Here is a 14748-nt window from a genome sequence, read left to right as displayed (position 1 = left end):
ATAAACATTTAGAATGGAAGGAAAAAAAAAAAGGAAAGAGTCCTCTTTAAAGAAAAAGACTCACCTACTACCAAGCTCTTCAGGCCAAGGTTAGTTTTTGGTTTCCTCCAAGTAGGAACCTCTCCTAGGGACTCACCCCAAAGCCTATCCAGACTCAGGGATTTAAGTGTCCTGGTCTCTACTTCGAATGTTAAGTATACAATTTGAGACTGCAGTTCAAGACTGCTTCTCTCTTTTTTTATTTTAATGTTTATTCATTTTAACCCCCTGAAAATTTGTTTTTAAAATGTTTTATTTATTTTTAATATAATTTATTGTCAAATTGGCTTCCATAAAATACCCAGTGCTCATTGCAACAAGTGCCTTCCTCAGTGCCCATCACCCACTCTCCCCTCTCCCTCACCCCCCATCCACCCTCAGTTTGTCCTCTGCATTTAGGAGTCTCTTATGGTTTGCCTCTCTCCCTCTCTGTTAGTATTTTTTCCCCTTCCCTTCCCCCATGGTCTTCTGTTAAGTTTCTCAAGATCCACATACGGTATCTGTCCATCCAAAGATAAAATTGGGTCTCCTCACTATACATTAAAGAAATACACAAACTGTTTCACATTGCTGTAGTAAAATAGGAAGAATTCATGAAAGGGGTTCTTGGGACACAAGCCATAGGAATTTACAGAAGCCAGAATTCAATTCCTTGGTGATGGAGACCCCTAACCAGCCTCTTTGAGGACAAGTGAAGCAGCAAACGCATACCCTGTGCAGAGAGGTGAGGAGGGGGGACGATCAAGCGTGGCCGTGGCCCTTCCTCAGAGTAGCGGCCTCAGGACGGGAGCGTCAGAACGGGCTCTGTGCGTGCTAGCACATATTACTCGTGCTCAACTTTTTTAGGTCTTCATCAAATACCAACAGTTTGCCTTAATGAAAACCGAACCAAACAGGCCACAGGAGGGATTTAAAGGCCAGGAGAGACACATGGAGATGAATGCATCGTAGCTCCGCGCCACGCTGTATGCCGCTCACCGCCAGCTTCGCGCTCTCCAGGACCAGGCAACAGGAGCCTAGAGTCTGCGAGGCGGGCAGGCACAACTCTCAGGGGAAGGTCGTGTCACCGGGACCCAGAGGGTGGCACGCGAGAGCTAGAAGGCCCACGTGATGAAGAGCTGTGCCCACGTGAGAACCGGCTGTGCTTACCCGGCAATGACAACGCCGTCGTGGGAGTGCACGTCGCACAAAACCGCATCAGGAATGTGCTCCAGCTCGCTCACGGCTCCTTTGCGATTCTGTGGAAGAAGGGATATGGGTGATCGTACTCTCGGGACACCCAGAAGGCAGCACCTCGCTCTCGGCTAGGCTCCACCGCCATTTCTTAACGCACGTTCTGTGCCCCAAGTCAAAGGACAAAGAGGACAGCTAGTCTGCTAAGGTATCAGCATTTGCAAGTTACCCCACGCAGGAAGCACGGAACCAGGGGCGGCATGGCCCTGTGCTCAGGGGCCTACAGGCTACAAGGGTGAGGTGGGCGCACCCATAGGCCGGCGGGGGCACGCGTCTGAAGAAACACATACAGTCTGTTTAAAAAGCGCAGTTCTGAGGACACAAGGTATTTAATGATATTTTGCATGTCAACAACCCTTGTGAACGCTGAGGGTACAATGAGGAAGCACGTACACAGAGCTAAAGCTCAGGATGCGGAAAGGAAGACGACGGCAGGGTCGGAGGCTAGTGGAAACGGTATTTGTGAAGGAACCAGAGAACCCATGACAGGCGTGCTTCCTGAGGAGGGACTAGGTGGCGGGGGGCAGAAGGGCTTTCCACCATATGCCCTCTGGTGACTTCTGAATCACTTGTATAGCGATCACTACGCCGGCCACGGGCCTCGCTGGGCGGGAGGAGCGTTAGCCAGTCACCCTCGCCACTACTCCGTGAGCAGGCTACCGTCAGCCCCACTGTACAGGGCGGGGAAACAGGGGCATCCGAAGGGAGAGTAAGTTGCTCTAATGCCTAAAACCACTTTCATGTTTCAATGGGGCTTTCTTTCTAGAATCACAGGAAGAACCCCAGCATCATAGTTAGTGCAGGATTCCCCGTCCCCCCTTTCACTTTCGTAGTCCTCACTGTCAGCAGGGCCAGCAAAGGGGCGGAGACGCTCCAAAGAGCCCGACTCCAGTTCGCTGACCCGACAACCGTTTATCAAGTGCTAACCAAACGAATGGCCACATGCTTGCTAGAGAAGGAACCAGACATTCCAGTCAATCGCAGGTGGCCTGCCTCGGTTAAGGGGGCCCCGACGCTTGGAGCAGGGCTCTGCACACCTTCCCTGCTGCCACCTGCAGCCGGAGGAGGAGGTGCCCGCCTCCCCCTGCGGCCTTCTCTGTCACCAGAGAGGAAGCAGAAAACAGCCACCGCACTGGCGCAGGGTCTGACAGCTCAGGATTCGAGCCGGTGCATGCAGACTACTGCAGCTCCCACGTGCGCAAGTCAAAATATCCCTCCTTCCAGAGGGAACGCCCCCAGTTCATGCCCAACTCCCCAGCTCTCCCTTAACTCCAGCCCCCCTGCCAGGCTCGGGCCCAGCTCGTCTGAGTGGCTCTGTCAAACCCGCACAGCTGGCTTGCACTGACTTCCCTCACGCAGGCCCAACTGAGCACATGGGTGTGAAGGCTGGGGGCTGGGGGCAGGGGTGGGGGGAAGCCCTCCACACGAGGTTACTATCTGGTGAGCACACAGCTGTGGGGCCCGGGTGCCTTTTGTTTAGTGGTATTGTCTTAATGGTCTACGGAAGGTTAGCTGTGCACGTTCTCGGAAAGGCAGTTCTCAGCCAGGGGCCATTTTGTCCTTCCAAGGAACACGTGACACGCCTGAAGCCATCTGTGGCTGTCACACGGTTGAGGGGCGGGGGGAGAACGCTACTGGCACCTGCTGGGCAGAGGTGAAGGAAGCGGCCCAACATGCTGCCACACGCAGGACGGCCCCCACCGGAAACTATCTGGCCCCCCATGTCGCCAACATGGGGCTGAGGAGCACCACTCTGGTTAACGTGGCTAGAACTGTGTGAGTCTGCGCAGATCAAGAGTATTGGCCACTCGTGAGGTTACGAGGTGACCGGGGATGGACATGCACACAGGCATTAGGTCACCGCCAATGAGGAGCAAAAGCCTATGGACCTCAGAGTCTATTAGGACTGCCCTTGACAGGGGTGGAGAGAGTGTATATGGCCCTATGCCTTCCATACAAGGGCCCATCCAGTGGCCAGGTAGGAAGGGCCGCCGCCGCACTGAGGTCTCGTCAGGCCTCAAAACGGCTTTTGGTAGTGCTGTTCCTGACGGTGATTTCCTACAGAAACACTCCACCGTGCAAATTCTTAGCTGTGATCTAATATTTCTGTAGAGATTCTGAAGTGATAAATGCTGTGGAAGCAAGCCAGTGGGTTATGCGAGGGGAGAGAAGACAGGACTCAGGCGCTTAATAACCTCCCTTACAGTTACTGGAAATTGCCTTTTCAGCACCACTTCTGTATTCAGGTGGTGCTTTTGCTTTGTTGATGCGGCAGGGTCGGTGAAGGCCAGAGGGGACGGCACCGAGCACTACTCCCTACTCCGAAGACCCGAACCCTCAGAGGGGAGGGACCGGCACCCCAGTGCCACCCCTCCTCTCCTAGAGCGGACGCCCCCCCACAGTGTGGCTGAAAAGGAGGGGCAGATGCTCTCATGGTGAACAAAACGGGCAATGAGTCACCTGCGGCCGACGGTATGCTCACCACACTCGGCTTTTGGCAGTTCGCCTCGGGCTGTAACTGGGGGAACCGCCGATGTAATCTGGGGCCTGGATCCCCGAGTCCTTGCAGGCTAGTCTTCCGTACAGGGGATGATGGGGGCCACCGCCTACCTTCCAGTTGGTCCTTAACATGTGCTCCTTGGCTCGGCACTCTTGGAAGATGAGCTTCCAGCACGAGTAGTCGGAGATGCTGCTGGCGGGGAGGTGGCCCTCCTGCTGGCACAGCCGGTACCACAGCACCTCATCTTCCGCGATCACCTTCCACGTCTTGCTCACCTACAGCAGTGCAAGTGACACAAATGTCAAATTCTGCAATTAGAGAAGCCCCTTGTCATCCAAAAATCAATCAACACCTTTATTATTACCCTGAGTTTATGGCAGTATAAAATGTCTCGTTAACAAAACACTGCGAGGTGGAAAAAAAATACAAGCAAATGTTTCCAGTTTTATTTTTTGAGATTTCAAAACCGTCATTCCATCATTTCATAGCACGTGTGAGATGACTTGGTTAAATTATTATATAACATGTAGGGAAGAAATACACAAATACATAAACCACAAAAAAAATGTAAACTGCATTCATATAGTTTTCCAGACCAGAATCTCTTTACTTTTCACCAAAGGGACTTGTAGTTCTTTTTTTTTTTTTTTTTTTAATCTCTTCGTATGCAATTGGAGACTGACTGTCTCTGAAATAAAAGGCTATAAGAAAATCAATATCCATAACTCAACACTTCTGGTCATATGAGAAATTCAAATTTATAGTATGTAGAAAAACTTAGATTTTAAGTGCATAGACTAAAAAAAATTTTTTACACAAAACTCAAGCTGTTCCCCAGGGCCATAACGTCTGACAGAGAGACCTTAATGTTCTGGCTGAAATGAATTTCAAATCACAAGAACCCAGAGGAAATGATCATTTTTGCTGTTAGTATTTTGTCCTCCGAACCTAACTCAGGGGATGAAGCATTTACTTCTTCACAGGCTACTGTACAAAGCTGTACAAAACACAGACTCTGCTGGCAAGATGAGAGAATGATCCGGCGAATCAGCATCATCTTCAGTCTGCGGGGCCAAGGGCTTGACACCTGCTGCCCATCTAAAGGTGGAGACTCATTTCTAATACAGGGAAAGTCATGACCACTGGTTCACAGTAACCCGTGCTCCTGAACGCTCCCTTGGGGCCACTTCAAGGCGTCGAGTACACAGACGAGAGAGAGGACGTGAGACAGAGCAGGCGAGAGCGCACACAGCACGGGTCTCGTTAGGAGTCCTTGCTTGAAGAAGCGCCAGCAGGCAGGTCACTTCTAGGGTGGCAGAATAAAGAACTCCGAAAATCTGCTCCTACATGCAGGCACCAAGAATACTGCCAAAAATGGTCAACAGCCACTTTTTCAGGACTCTGGAAATTAACTCAAGACTCAACATTGTGAGGAGCATTTATTCAAGAACAATGGTTCAACCTTGGTAAGGACAGCAGCCTTCACGTGGTGTGAACTTGTGCTAAGCACCCCTCCTCCTCCAGCACCGTAGGTGGCTCCACAGTAGCCTTGAAAACCAACAGCCTCGCGACTGTGGTGTCTGTGAAACCGGCAGCCTAGCAGACACCAAAGGGGCCAGATGGCTTTACAGGTGCCCCACATGCCTCCCCCAGGGAGCTGTCACCATTTGACCTGTGGGACAGCCTGCTGGAAACTATTCTGGAGGCTTGCCTTTATGTGACCTGACTCAAAGTTCCCGCTGCCCTCTCTCCGGCACATTTGCCAGAAACGATGAGGGAGAGCCATGTCACACTGCGGCTGCCTGGGGTGTGTGACCAGCTGGGCCTGCGGAGAGTGGACCTAAAGCTTCAAAGGGAAGCCTGGGGAACGGGGGGCCTGTAGGCGCTCTGAAAGGCTCCAACAGATAGATCTCTGCGACTCAGGGTCAGGCACCTGTGCAGGACTGTGTGTGCGCCCAGAAAAGGCCTCAGAAGGCCCTCATCTCTCCCTCTGGCTAAACCCGAAGCTTTCTACAAGCGGCATGGGGGCTAAAACAGAGGTATGAGCCGCTGGCACAATGAACGCGCATCCCAACTTCGAGCGTGCAGACAGCAATTCGGCAAAAGGTGGGAGATTCATCACATATTTAAGGAAACCTCTGTCCGATCACTAACAAACCATTCTGCTAAATGAGCAGAGAGTTCAGTGGTCACACATGACAAAATACAGCAACTGGAGTCTTCGTCCACAACGGTCAGTAAAAAACAAACAGAGGCAATGACAGCAACAACTAACTCTCGGGAAAAGAGAGAATCTGATTTGCAGAGTTGTCACATTTTAAAAGTCCAGTTTTTAAACACAAAATGTGGAGACATGCAAAGAAAGAGTAAAGAATGAACCATGTGTAGGAAGGAAAAGCAGCCAACAGAAACGGCCCCTGAGGAGGTCGACTTTGGACTTCTTACAAAGACTGTAAGTCAGCTATTATAAATACGTTTAAAACACTAGAGGAAAGCACGTCTAGGAAAATAAAAGTTATGAGCAAATGTTTCACCAAGTAGAAAATATTGATAAAGAAACTTTTAAAAAGCCCCACAAGTTTTAAAGTTGAAAAGCATAGTAACTGAAATGAAAAATTCATTAGAGGGGCTCAATAGATTTGAACTAACAGAATAATCAGCAAACTCAAGGTCAATTAAGATTATCCAGTCTAGGGGTGCCAGGGTGGCTGAGTCGGTTGGGCATGCAACTTTGGCTCAGGTCATGATCTCGTGGTTCAGGAGTTCAAGCCCCGCGTTGGACTCTCTGTCGTCAGCACAGAGCCTGCTTCGATTCCTCTGTCCGCTTCTCTCTCTGCCCCTCATCAGTGTTCTTCTCTCTCTCTCTCTCTCTCTCGGAATAAACTTAGAAGGAAAAAGAAAGACTATCCAGTCTAAGAAAAAACAAACAAAAAAAGACTCCCTCCCAAAATGAACAAAATTAACAGAAGCTCAGAGACCTACTGGATACCATCCAAGTGGACCAACACAGGCATTATCGGAGTTCCATAAGGGAAAGAGAAAAGGGTGGAAGGAACATCTGAAGAAATAATGTCTAAAAACTTCCCAAATATGATGAAAAACATTGATCCACACACTAAAGCGGCTCACGGGACCCCATGAAGGATAAACTCAAAGAGATTCACCCCTAGACACATCATAGCCAAACTGTTGAGAACTAAAGACAGTAGGGTGAAAGCAAGAAAAGAAACACACATTGTGTGTTCTTCTCATTAGAAACTAGGGAGGTCAGAAAGCAGCAGGCGGGCATATTCAAAGTGCCAAAGGAAGAGACTGCCAACCAGTAACTGTATCTAGTGAAACTATCCCCCCAAAATAAAAATTATTCCAAGGTAAACAAAAATAAGATAACTCAATACTATTAGACTTGTCCTACAAGAAATACTTAAAGGGAGTCCCTTAGGCTAAACTACAAGGACACCAGACAGTAATTCAATCTGCATAAAGAAAGAACGTAAATCGGTAAAGGTCATTACAAGGGTAAATATAAAAGACAGTATATTTTTACTTGCAACACTTTTTTCTATCTAATTAAAAAGACAACCACCTAAAGTATAAAGTTGTGTTGAAAGGCTTTTAACAATAAAGACACAATTTGTATGAAATAATAGTACAAAGAAATGAGAGAGAAGGAAGTTATATTGTGGCAGTTTTGCTATACTACTGAAATGCGATTGGCATTAATACAAACTAGATTGTTTTAAGAGGTCAGTTGTAATCCCCAGGCAATCATCAAGAAAAAAAAAAACTTTAAAAAGCATAGCAAAAGAAACAAGAAATTAAAATATGCTAGAAAACAGTCTATCTAAACACAAAAGGAGGCAGTAATGAAGGGAAAGAGGAACAAAAAAGACATAACACATACAGAAAACAAATAACAAAATGGGAGATATAAATGCTTCCTTATCACTAATTATATTAAATGGCAATGAACTAGGCACTCCAATCAAAAGAGATTGGCAGTACAAATAAACATGATCTAAGGATATGCTGTCTACAAGATAGCTGCATACTTTTTTTTTTAACTAGGCTTCACTCTCAGTGTGGAGCTTGAACTCACAACCCTGAGATCAAGACCTGTGCCGGATCAAGAGTCAGACACCTAACTGAGACAGCCAGGTGCCTCAAGACATACTTACTTTAGGTTCACATGCACAAACAGTAAAAGGATGGAAAAAAACGTAACTTGCAAACAATACCTGAAAGAAATCTGGAGTGCATCTACCAATACCACAGGATAAATTTTAAGACAAAAGTGGTTAGTACAGACAAAGGATATTTTTATAAGGAGGGTCAACCCATCACAAAAAACTAACAATCATAAACATATATTCCTAACAACAAAGCCCCCAAATACAAGAAGCAAAATGTGAAAAAACTGAAGGAAGAAATGGACAATCAGACTCCAATATCCACTATCGGATAAATAAAGGATAGAATAAGCAGAATACCTATCAACAAGAAAATAGAAGAACCGAACACTATAAACCAACTAGACATAAGACACATTCATGGAACATTCTACTCGACAACAATTTGAGCGCTGTTCTCAAGTGCAACAGAGCACTCTCTGGGACAGAGAATCCAGACTATAAAACAAATCTCAATAAATTCATAAGAACCAAAGAGAACCAAAATTATACACAGTATGTTCTCTGACCACAGTGGAGTGAAATCATAAATTGATAAAAGAAGGAAATATGGGAAATTCACAAATATGTGGAAATTAAACAACACACTAACAAATGTTCACATGCTAAACAAAGAAGAAATTGCAGAACTAGAAAACACTCTGCAATGAGTGAAAATGAAAAAGGAACGTAGAGAACTTATGAGGCACAGTGAAAGCGGTGCTTAGAGGGAAATTTATGGCTATAAACTTCCATATTTTAAAAAATCTAAGATCTATAACCTCACCTTCCAACTTAAACTAGAAAAAGAAAACTAAACACATGAAGAAAAGAAAAATTACAACAGAAACGGGGCGCCTAGGTGGCTCAGTCAGTTGAGCATCCGACGTCAGCTCCGGGCACGAGCTCAACAATTCAGGAGTTTGAGCCCCACATCATGCTCACTTTCAGCACAGAACCTGATTCAGACCTTCTGCTCTGTCCCCCTCTCCCTCTGCCCCTCCCCCGCTTGTGCTCGCTCTCTCGAAAATAAACATTAAAATAAAATTTATACACACACAAATTACAACAGAAATAAGTGAAAGAAAAAGAAAATGAAGGAAATAAACTCTAGTTATTTGAAAAGATCACCAAAATTGACAAACCTTTAGCTAGACTGACCAAAGGGGGGGGGGGGGCGTGGGTGTGGAGAAGACGCAAATTACTAAAATCAAGGAGAGGGGCCATCACCATCAACCACGAAAATGAAAAGCATTCTAAAGGGACACTATGTATAACTTTTATGCCAACAAGTTAGATAAACTAGGTGAAATGGACAAATGCTTAGAAAAAGACACAAAGTACTGAAGTTAACTCCTGGATAGAAAATCTGAATAGACTTATAACAAGAAGCTACATTAGTGATATACAAAACAAAACAAAACAAAAAAGAACTTTGCACAAAGAAAAGCCGAAGCCTAGATGACATCCCTGGTAAATTCTAAGTGTTTGAAAAGAATTTTTAAAATGGTTAAAACTAAGTTAAAAGAAATTTTAAAAGAATTAACTCTACCAAATGTTTGAAAAAGATTAATGAATTAACCAGTCATTCACAAATTCTTCCAAAACCAAAACAAAAAAGCAAAACAAAACAGAAGAGGAGGAAGCACTTCCCAACACCTTCTACAAGGCTACTATTTCTCTAATCCCCAAACCAGACAAAGACCTCACAAGAAAACTACAAGCCAATAATCCCTGATGAATAAACACAAAAATCTTCAGAAAAATGCTCGCAAACCGAATCCAGCTGGGGACAAAAAGGGTAGTGCGTCATGACCACGGACAAGTTGTCTCAGGAATGCAGGGTCAGTTTAACACACAAATATCAAGGTGATAGCCCGGTACTTGGGACAAGGACACAAATCACACGCAGTTCTCAGATTAACAAACACTTCAAAATTAAAGTAAGGGAGTTTGTTATATTCCAAATAAATCTACTATACTAAAGAGTTCAAAGTGGAGTTCCTTTACATAATGATGTCCCTAAAGAGACCTAAAGCGATAGGGATATAAAATATAAATTTGAGCAGCTTTTCAGGAAGGCGCTTCAAGGTCACCTGTATTATCCAAGCAGCAGCAAGATATAATAGAAAACTAGTTACTCTTGGGGTGAAAAAAACAAAATCCAAAACCTCAGATTCTTGTGTCCAGTCTTCCACTAACTGGCTGTGGGGCTGCGACAAGGTCACTAGGCTTTTCTGCACTTCTTTCCTCCTCAGTGGTGGAGGGACATAAAACGTCCCTTACAACACTAACCCCTATGACCTTGAGGCCTTGGTTTTCTCATCCTCAAAATGTGAGCCGACATATCCCACCCCAACAGAGCTGTTGTGGATCTCAAAGAGTTCAAGTATTGTGCAAATGTCACTCTTTATGCATAGGGCACACACTAGTACAGATTACCACTGATCCCGCTACAGGATGCAAACTCCTTGTTATAAAATTACGCTGCTCCAGTTACTTTAAAGAAGCCATTAGCTTTTTATTCTTAAAAATAACTTTTATTAGATCTATAGTGGCGTGCTACTCGCTCCATGGCAGCAGATAGAGGCTAGAACTTAGAAGTGAAATTTAGTCTGAGGGGCGCCTGGGTGGCTCAGTCGGTTAAGTGTCTGACTTTGGCTCAAGTCATGATCTCGCAGTTCGTGGGCTCGAGCCCCACATTGGGCTCTGTGCTGACAGCTGAGAGCCTGAAGCCTGCTGCAGATTCTATGTCTCCCACGCTCTCTGCCCCTCCCCCACTCATGCTCTCTCCCTCTCTCTTTAAAAAAGTAAACATTAAAAAATTTTTTTTAAAAAGTAAAAATTAGAATCCAAGAACTGAGGTTGTTTCAGTGTCAAAATTCCTGATTCTCTATCTTGAGCAAACTATATTAAAAACATTCATTACGACACCTCATTCCACCAAAAGCACGTCAAAGTGACACTGACCCACAGAACGTTCTTGTGATGGCACACTGAAATTTTGGCCTCCTTAATTACACGTTTGCTGTATGTGCGGGCATGTAAGCTCTAGGTGTGACAAGGATTCATGTCACCTAAGGCACCTTCCCTGAAGGTGTGGGCACTCTGCCTGGAAAGCACAACATCAGAAGTTAAACCGGGTGGCACAAAATAGCACAAGGCTCCAATGGCTTTTCTGAACCAAAGTGCTGCACCATAACGCTGAAGGGGTCACACTGGTTTTCAATGGTTTAGAAACTGAAGAGGTGGGGTCTTGGAGACCAGCCGGGGCAACTCCCCATCACAGGGGGGCCCCTCCTAGCAGCCCTGGTGGGGAGAGGCTTCTGCAGAAAGCCGACCTTCAAATCGGTCTGGTCCACTGCAAAGCACTCTGGCTGTTAGAGAGTGCCTCCTCCCTTTGGTTAGTAAAGGGATCCTACCCATGACCCTAATGTTGCCTTACTGAAGAAATCTCTATTCCTTCCTCCACCCGGCAGGTCCTCAGAAGGCTGAAGATACCGTCATAATTCCCCTTCGTCATCTCAAAGGTCTAAATATCATCTACTTCCTTCAACTAACTGCCCTAGGCCTAGACTAGTTCGCATACCCATGATCTCCGAATGTACCCTAGGATTGGTGCGTATACAGTGTCCCTCTTCATGTGTGGTACTCAGGAGGGACCAATATCCCACATGGAGGATTTCACCAGACACTAATCTGCTGCTTCACTTGTAAATACACCATCACGGCTACTCCACTAACAGTCCACCAAAGCTTCTGGAGTCTGTTTAGTTATATAAACATGTCAGACAAACAACAACAAAAATACTACCAACACCTGGGGACTCACCATCCCACTTAAGATATTACTAACGAGTTTAAAGTCCCGTACATTTCTGATCCACATCCTCCCCCTGCCTCGTGGGTAATCTGAATTTGGTGTTCAGCAGCCTTCAGAGTTTTGTTTTTGTTTTTTAAACACAAATGACAATTAAAGTCCCCACCTCTGACTTCCGCTGTATTAGTTTCTTTTTTTTTTTTTTTTAATTTATTTCTGAGAGAGAGAGACAGAGCATGAGCAGGGAAGGGTCAGAGAGAGAGGGAGACACAGAATCCGAAGCAGGCTCCAGGCTCTGAGCTGTCAGCACAGAGCCCGATGCGGGGCTCAAACCCACGAACCGTGAGATCATGACCTGAGCTGAAGTTGGCCGCTTAACCAACTGAGCCACCCAGGTGCCCCTAGTTTCTTTTGTAATATAATTTTAAATCTAAACCCTGGCTCACCATACCCCCCCACCCCCCACCCCCAGCATTTAAGAGCATCCTTAAATCCCAATTGTGTCATCTGTTGCATTAGCTACTTCTCCCATACATAATTCTGCAAAATATGGTCTGTGGGCCTCTGCGTCTTAATTATTTAAAAAAAAAAAAAAAGTTAACCAGGATGGGGCTGAGGACAGAGCCCATGGCAAACCACTGTAGCCTTCCCTCCAGGCTGACGTGGGTCCATTAAGCGGCCCACCCGGGCATGGCCACAGCGTCAGTTACACATCCACTTAACCACGCTGTCGTCCCTCTTAGCCATGAGGGCATCAGGGAAACCAACCCTCATCTGATCACAGACGGTCAGGCCATAAAGAACCGGGTAACGACTCTCGGACACCAGAGCTCCAGTTCTGACCAGACAGAACACCGTGGTTTTATTTTTTGGCTTGTTTAGTCCACAGCTGCACCTGGCCCTGCCACGCATGGTATCTGTCCATCTGTCTGTGCCGGAGGGAGCCTAGCAGGGAGGGACAGACCAACATGAGCTGTGACGGAGCCACGTCACAATGCCGAGAGCTCCAGAGCAGAGCACCTGCCTATCAGATCTCTGGAATTCAGGGTCAAATGAAGTACAAGATCAGGACTAGCATCCAGAACCCCTAAGGGGTCCTCAAAGGCAGCAGGTGCTAACTAAACACAGGGCAGCTCCCTCTGATCTTGGGGTATGTTAGCCATTTTGGTAAAAATTGTAAAATGTAAAATTTGGTAAAAACTATGAAGTATAGCTGGACGAAAGACTTGGACAGCATATAAATGGTAGGCATTTTGCATAGACTGGCACTTTCCAAAGCATGTTCAGTAGAACAACAGCTCCTCGGGGGGTTAATGTTACTTTTAAAAAGGATTCTGTGGTCAGAAAGCCCTGGTGGCTCAATCGGTTGAGCATCTGACTTCTGAGGTCATGAGCTCACGGTCTGTGAGTTAGAGCCCCGTGCCGGGCTCCGTGCTGACAGCTCAGAGCCTGGAACCTGCTTTGGATTCTGTGTCTCCCTCTCTCTCTGCCCCTCCCCCGATCATGCTCTGTCTGTCTCTGTCTCTCTCTCTCTCAAAAATAAACAAACATTAAGAAAAATTTTTTAAAAAGGATTCCATCATCAAAGGAGTTTGGGGAACACCAGTTGAAACAAAACTAAGCATGGGACCCTGGGTGGCTCAGTCGGTTGGATATTGGATTTCCCCTCAGCTCATGATCTCTCAGTCCGTGAGTTCAGGCCTCAAGTCAGGGTCTGTGCTGACAGCTAGGAGCCCGGAGCCTGCTTTGGATTCTGTGTCTCCCTCTCTCTCTCTGCCGCTCGCCTGCTCACATTCTTTCTGTCTGTCTGTCTGTCTCTCTCTCAATAATGAATAAATGTTAAAAAAAATTTTTTTAAACAAAACTAAGCAGGGTTATTTGCTGAAGAATTTCTGAGAGCTTTTAATCGACTGGCATGTGTGGAGCACTCTCAGAAGGATGGGACACATGGCATTCCCCAAACTTACTTGGCTCCTAGACTCTTCTTGCAAGAACAGTCTCGCAGGCTCAGTGCTCTGCAGAAGACACCGGAGAGAACCCAGTGTGGGCTACTGGCGACCTGATTCAGCTACGCGCTGGCCACAAAGAGAAGCAATTCTCCACTTGCCACCTCAATCTGACCAATGGACACCTTTTGCAGGACGCTTGTCCCCTGTGGGGGGGAAGCTACAGCGAAAGGTTTTGGCCTCTGCCTTTAGAGTCGGGTTGGATCCCAGGCCCGGCCCAAGCACGAGAGAGTATTTTTAATTCTCTAGTCCAAAAATTAGCTCCAAGGCTGCCCCCCTTCTGTTTTCTACTAGATAGAACCACTGAATCGGCAGCAGCATTTTTAAAAAAAAAAAAACAAATCCGACACTCGGTGATTACAAACAAGAAGATACTAATTAAGTTAAACATTCTGGATGGGTTTTCATGAGATCTCCTAAACCATACAGTTTTCAGCCACTTTAAAATGAAGGAACTTTTCAGTGACACTTTTAAGAAGTCCCAAATATATGAGACGTTAAAAACACTGGAAGCAGAAACCTGATTTTTCTATCAGCTTCAGAGAAAATGCCGAGCCACTTTAACCAACATGATCTGAAATCTGTATAACAGGGTTTGGGGATGAAAAATGGGGAACAAAAAGTTCATGTTTCAGTGCATCACTCCCACTGCAGCCCCGAGATCACAGGGGCTAACATTCAGGATTAAGTAACATTCAGGATTAAGTTTAAATCCTGGATAACCAACAATAATCTCTTTGAGGGATTTACAGAAACTAGAGGTGAGAATTACGTCCAAAAAGGGATCAGGACTATACTTACAATTAGGTATTAAACACAGAAACGTGCCGACAATTTCTTTGGCAAACTGTAAAGTGAGGGTGCCTTTTCTCTCTTCTTTTTTCTAAAATTTTTTTAAATTTTTTTTTTTTTTCTGAGAGAGAGAGAGACAGCATGAGCAGGGGAGGGTCAGAGAGAGAGGGAGACACAGAATCTGAAACA

At 45.9% G+C, this 14748-nt stretch overlaps 1 protein-coding gene across 1 annotated transcript in view; it reads right to left on the bottom strand.

Annotated features, from left to right (window-relative positions):
• FBXW8 (F-box and WD repeat domain containing 8) overlaps positions 1-14748 on the bottom strand; it is a 117496-nt gene that overhangs the window by 81207 nt on the left and 21541 nt on the right. Inside the window, exons 3-4 of the mRNA XM_039216412.1 lie at positions 3883-4047; positions 1189-1277 (exon numbers count right to left, since the gene is read on the bottom strand). Of these exons, the coding sequence (XP_039072343.1) occupies positions 1189-1277; positions 3883-4047 (254 nt within the window). The remainder of the gene's footprint in view (positions 1-1188; positions 1278-3882; positions 4048-14748) is intronic.

This window comes from Hyaena hyaena, unplaced genomic scaffold (genome assembly GCF_003009895.1).
Source record: "Hyaena hyaena isolate Hyena2069 unplaced genomic scaffold, ASM300989v1 scaffold_0, whole genome shotgun sequence".
NCBI classification, from domain to species: domain Eukaryota; kingdom Metazoa; phylum Chordata; class Mammalia; order Carnivora; family Hyaenidae; genus Hyaena; species Hyaena hyaena.
The sequence above is the reverse complement of the archived record's forward strand: the minus strand, read 5'-3'. Positions and strand labels throughout refer to the sequence as shown.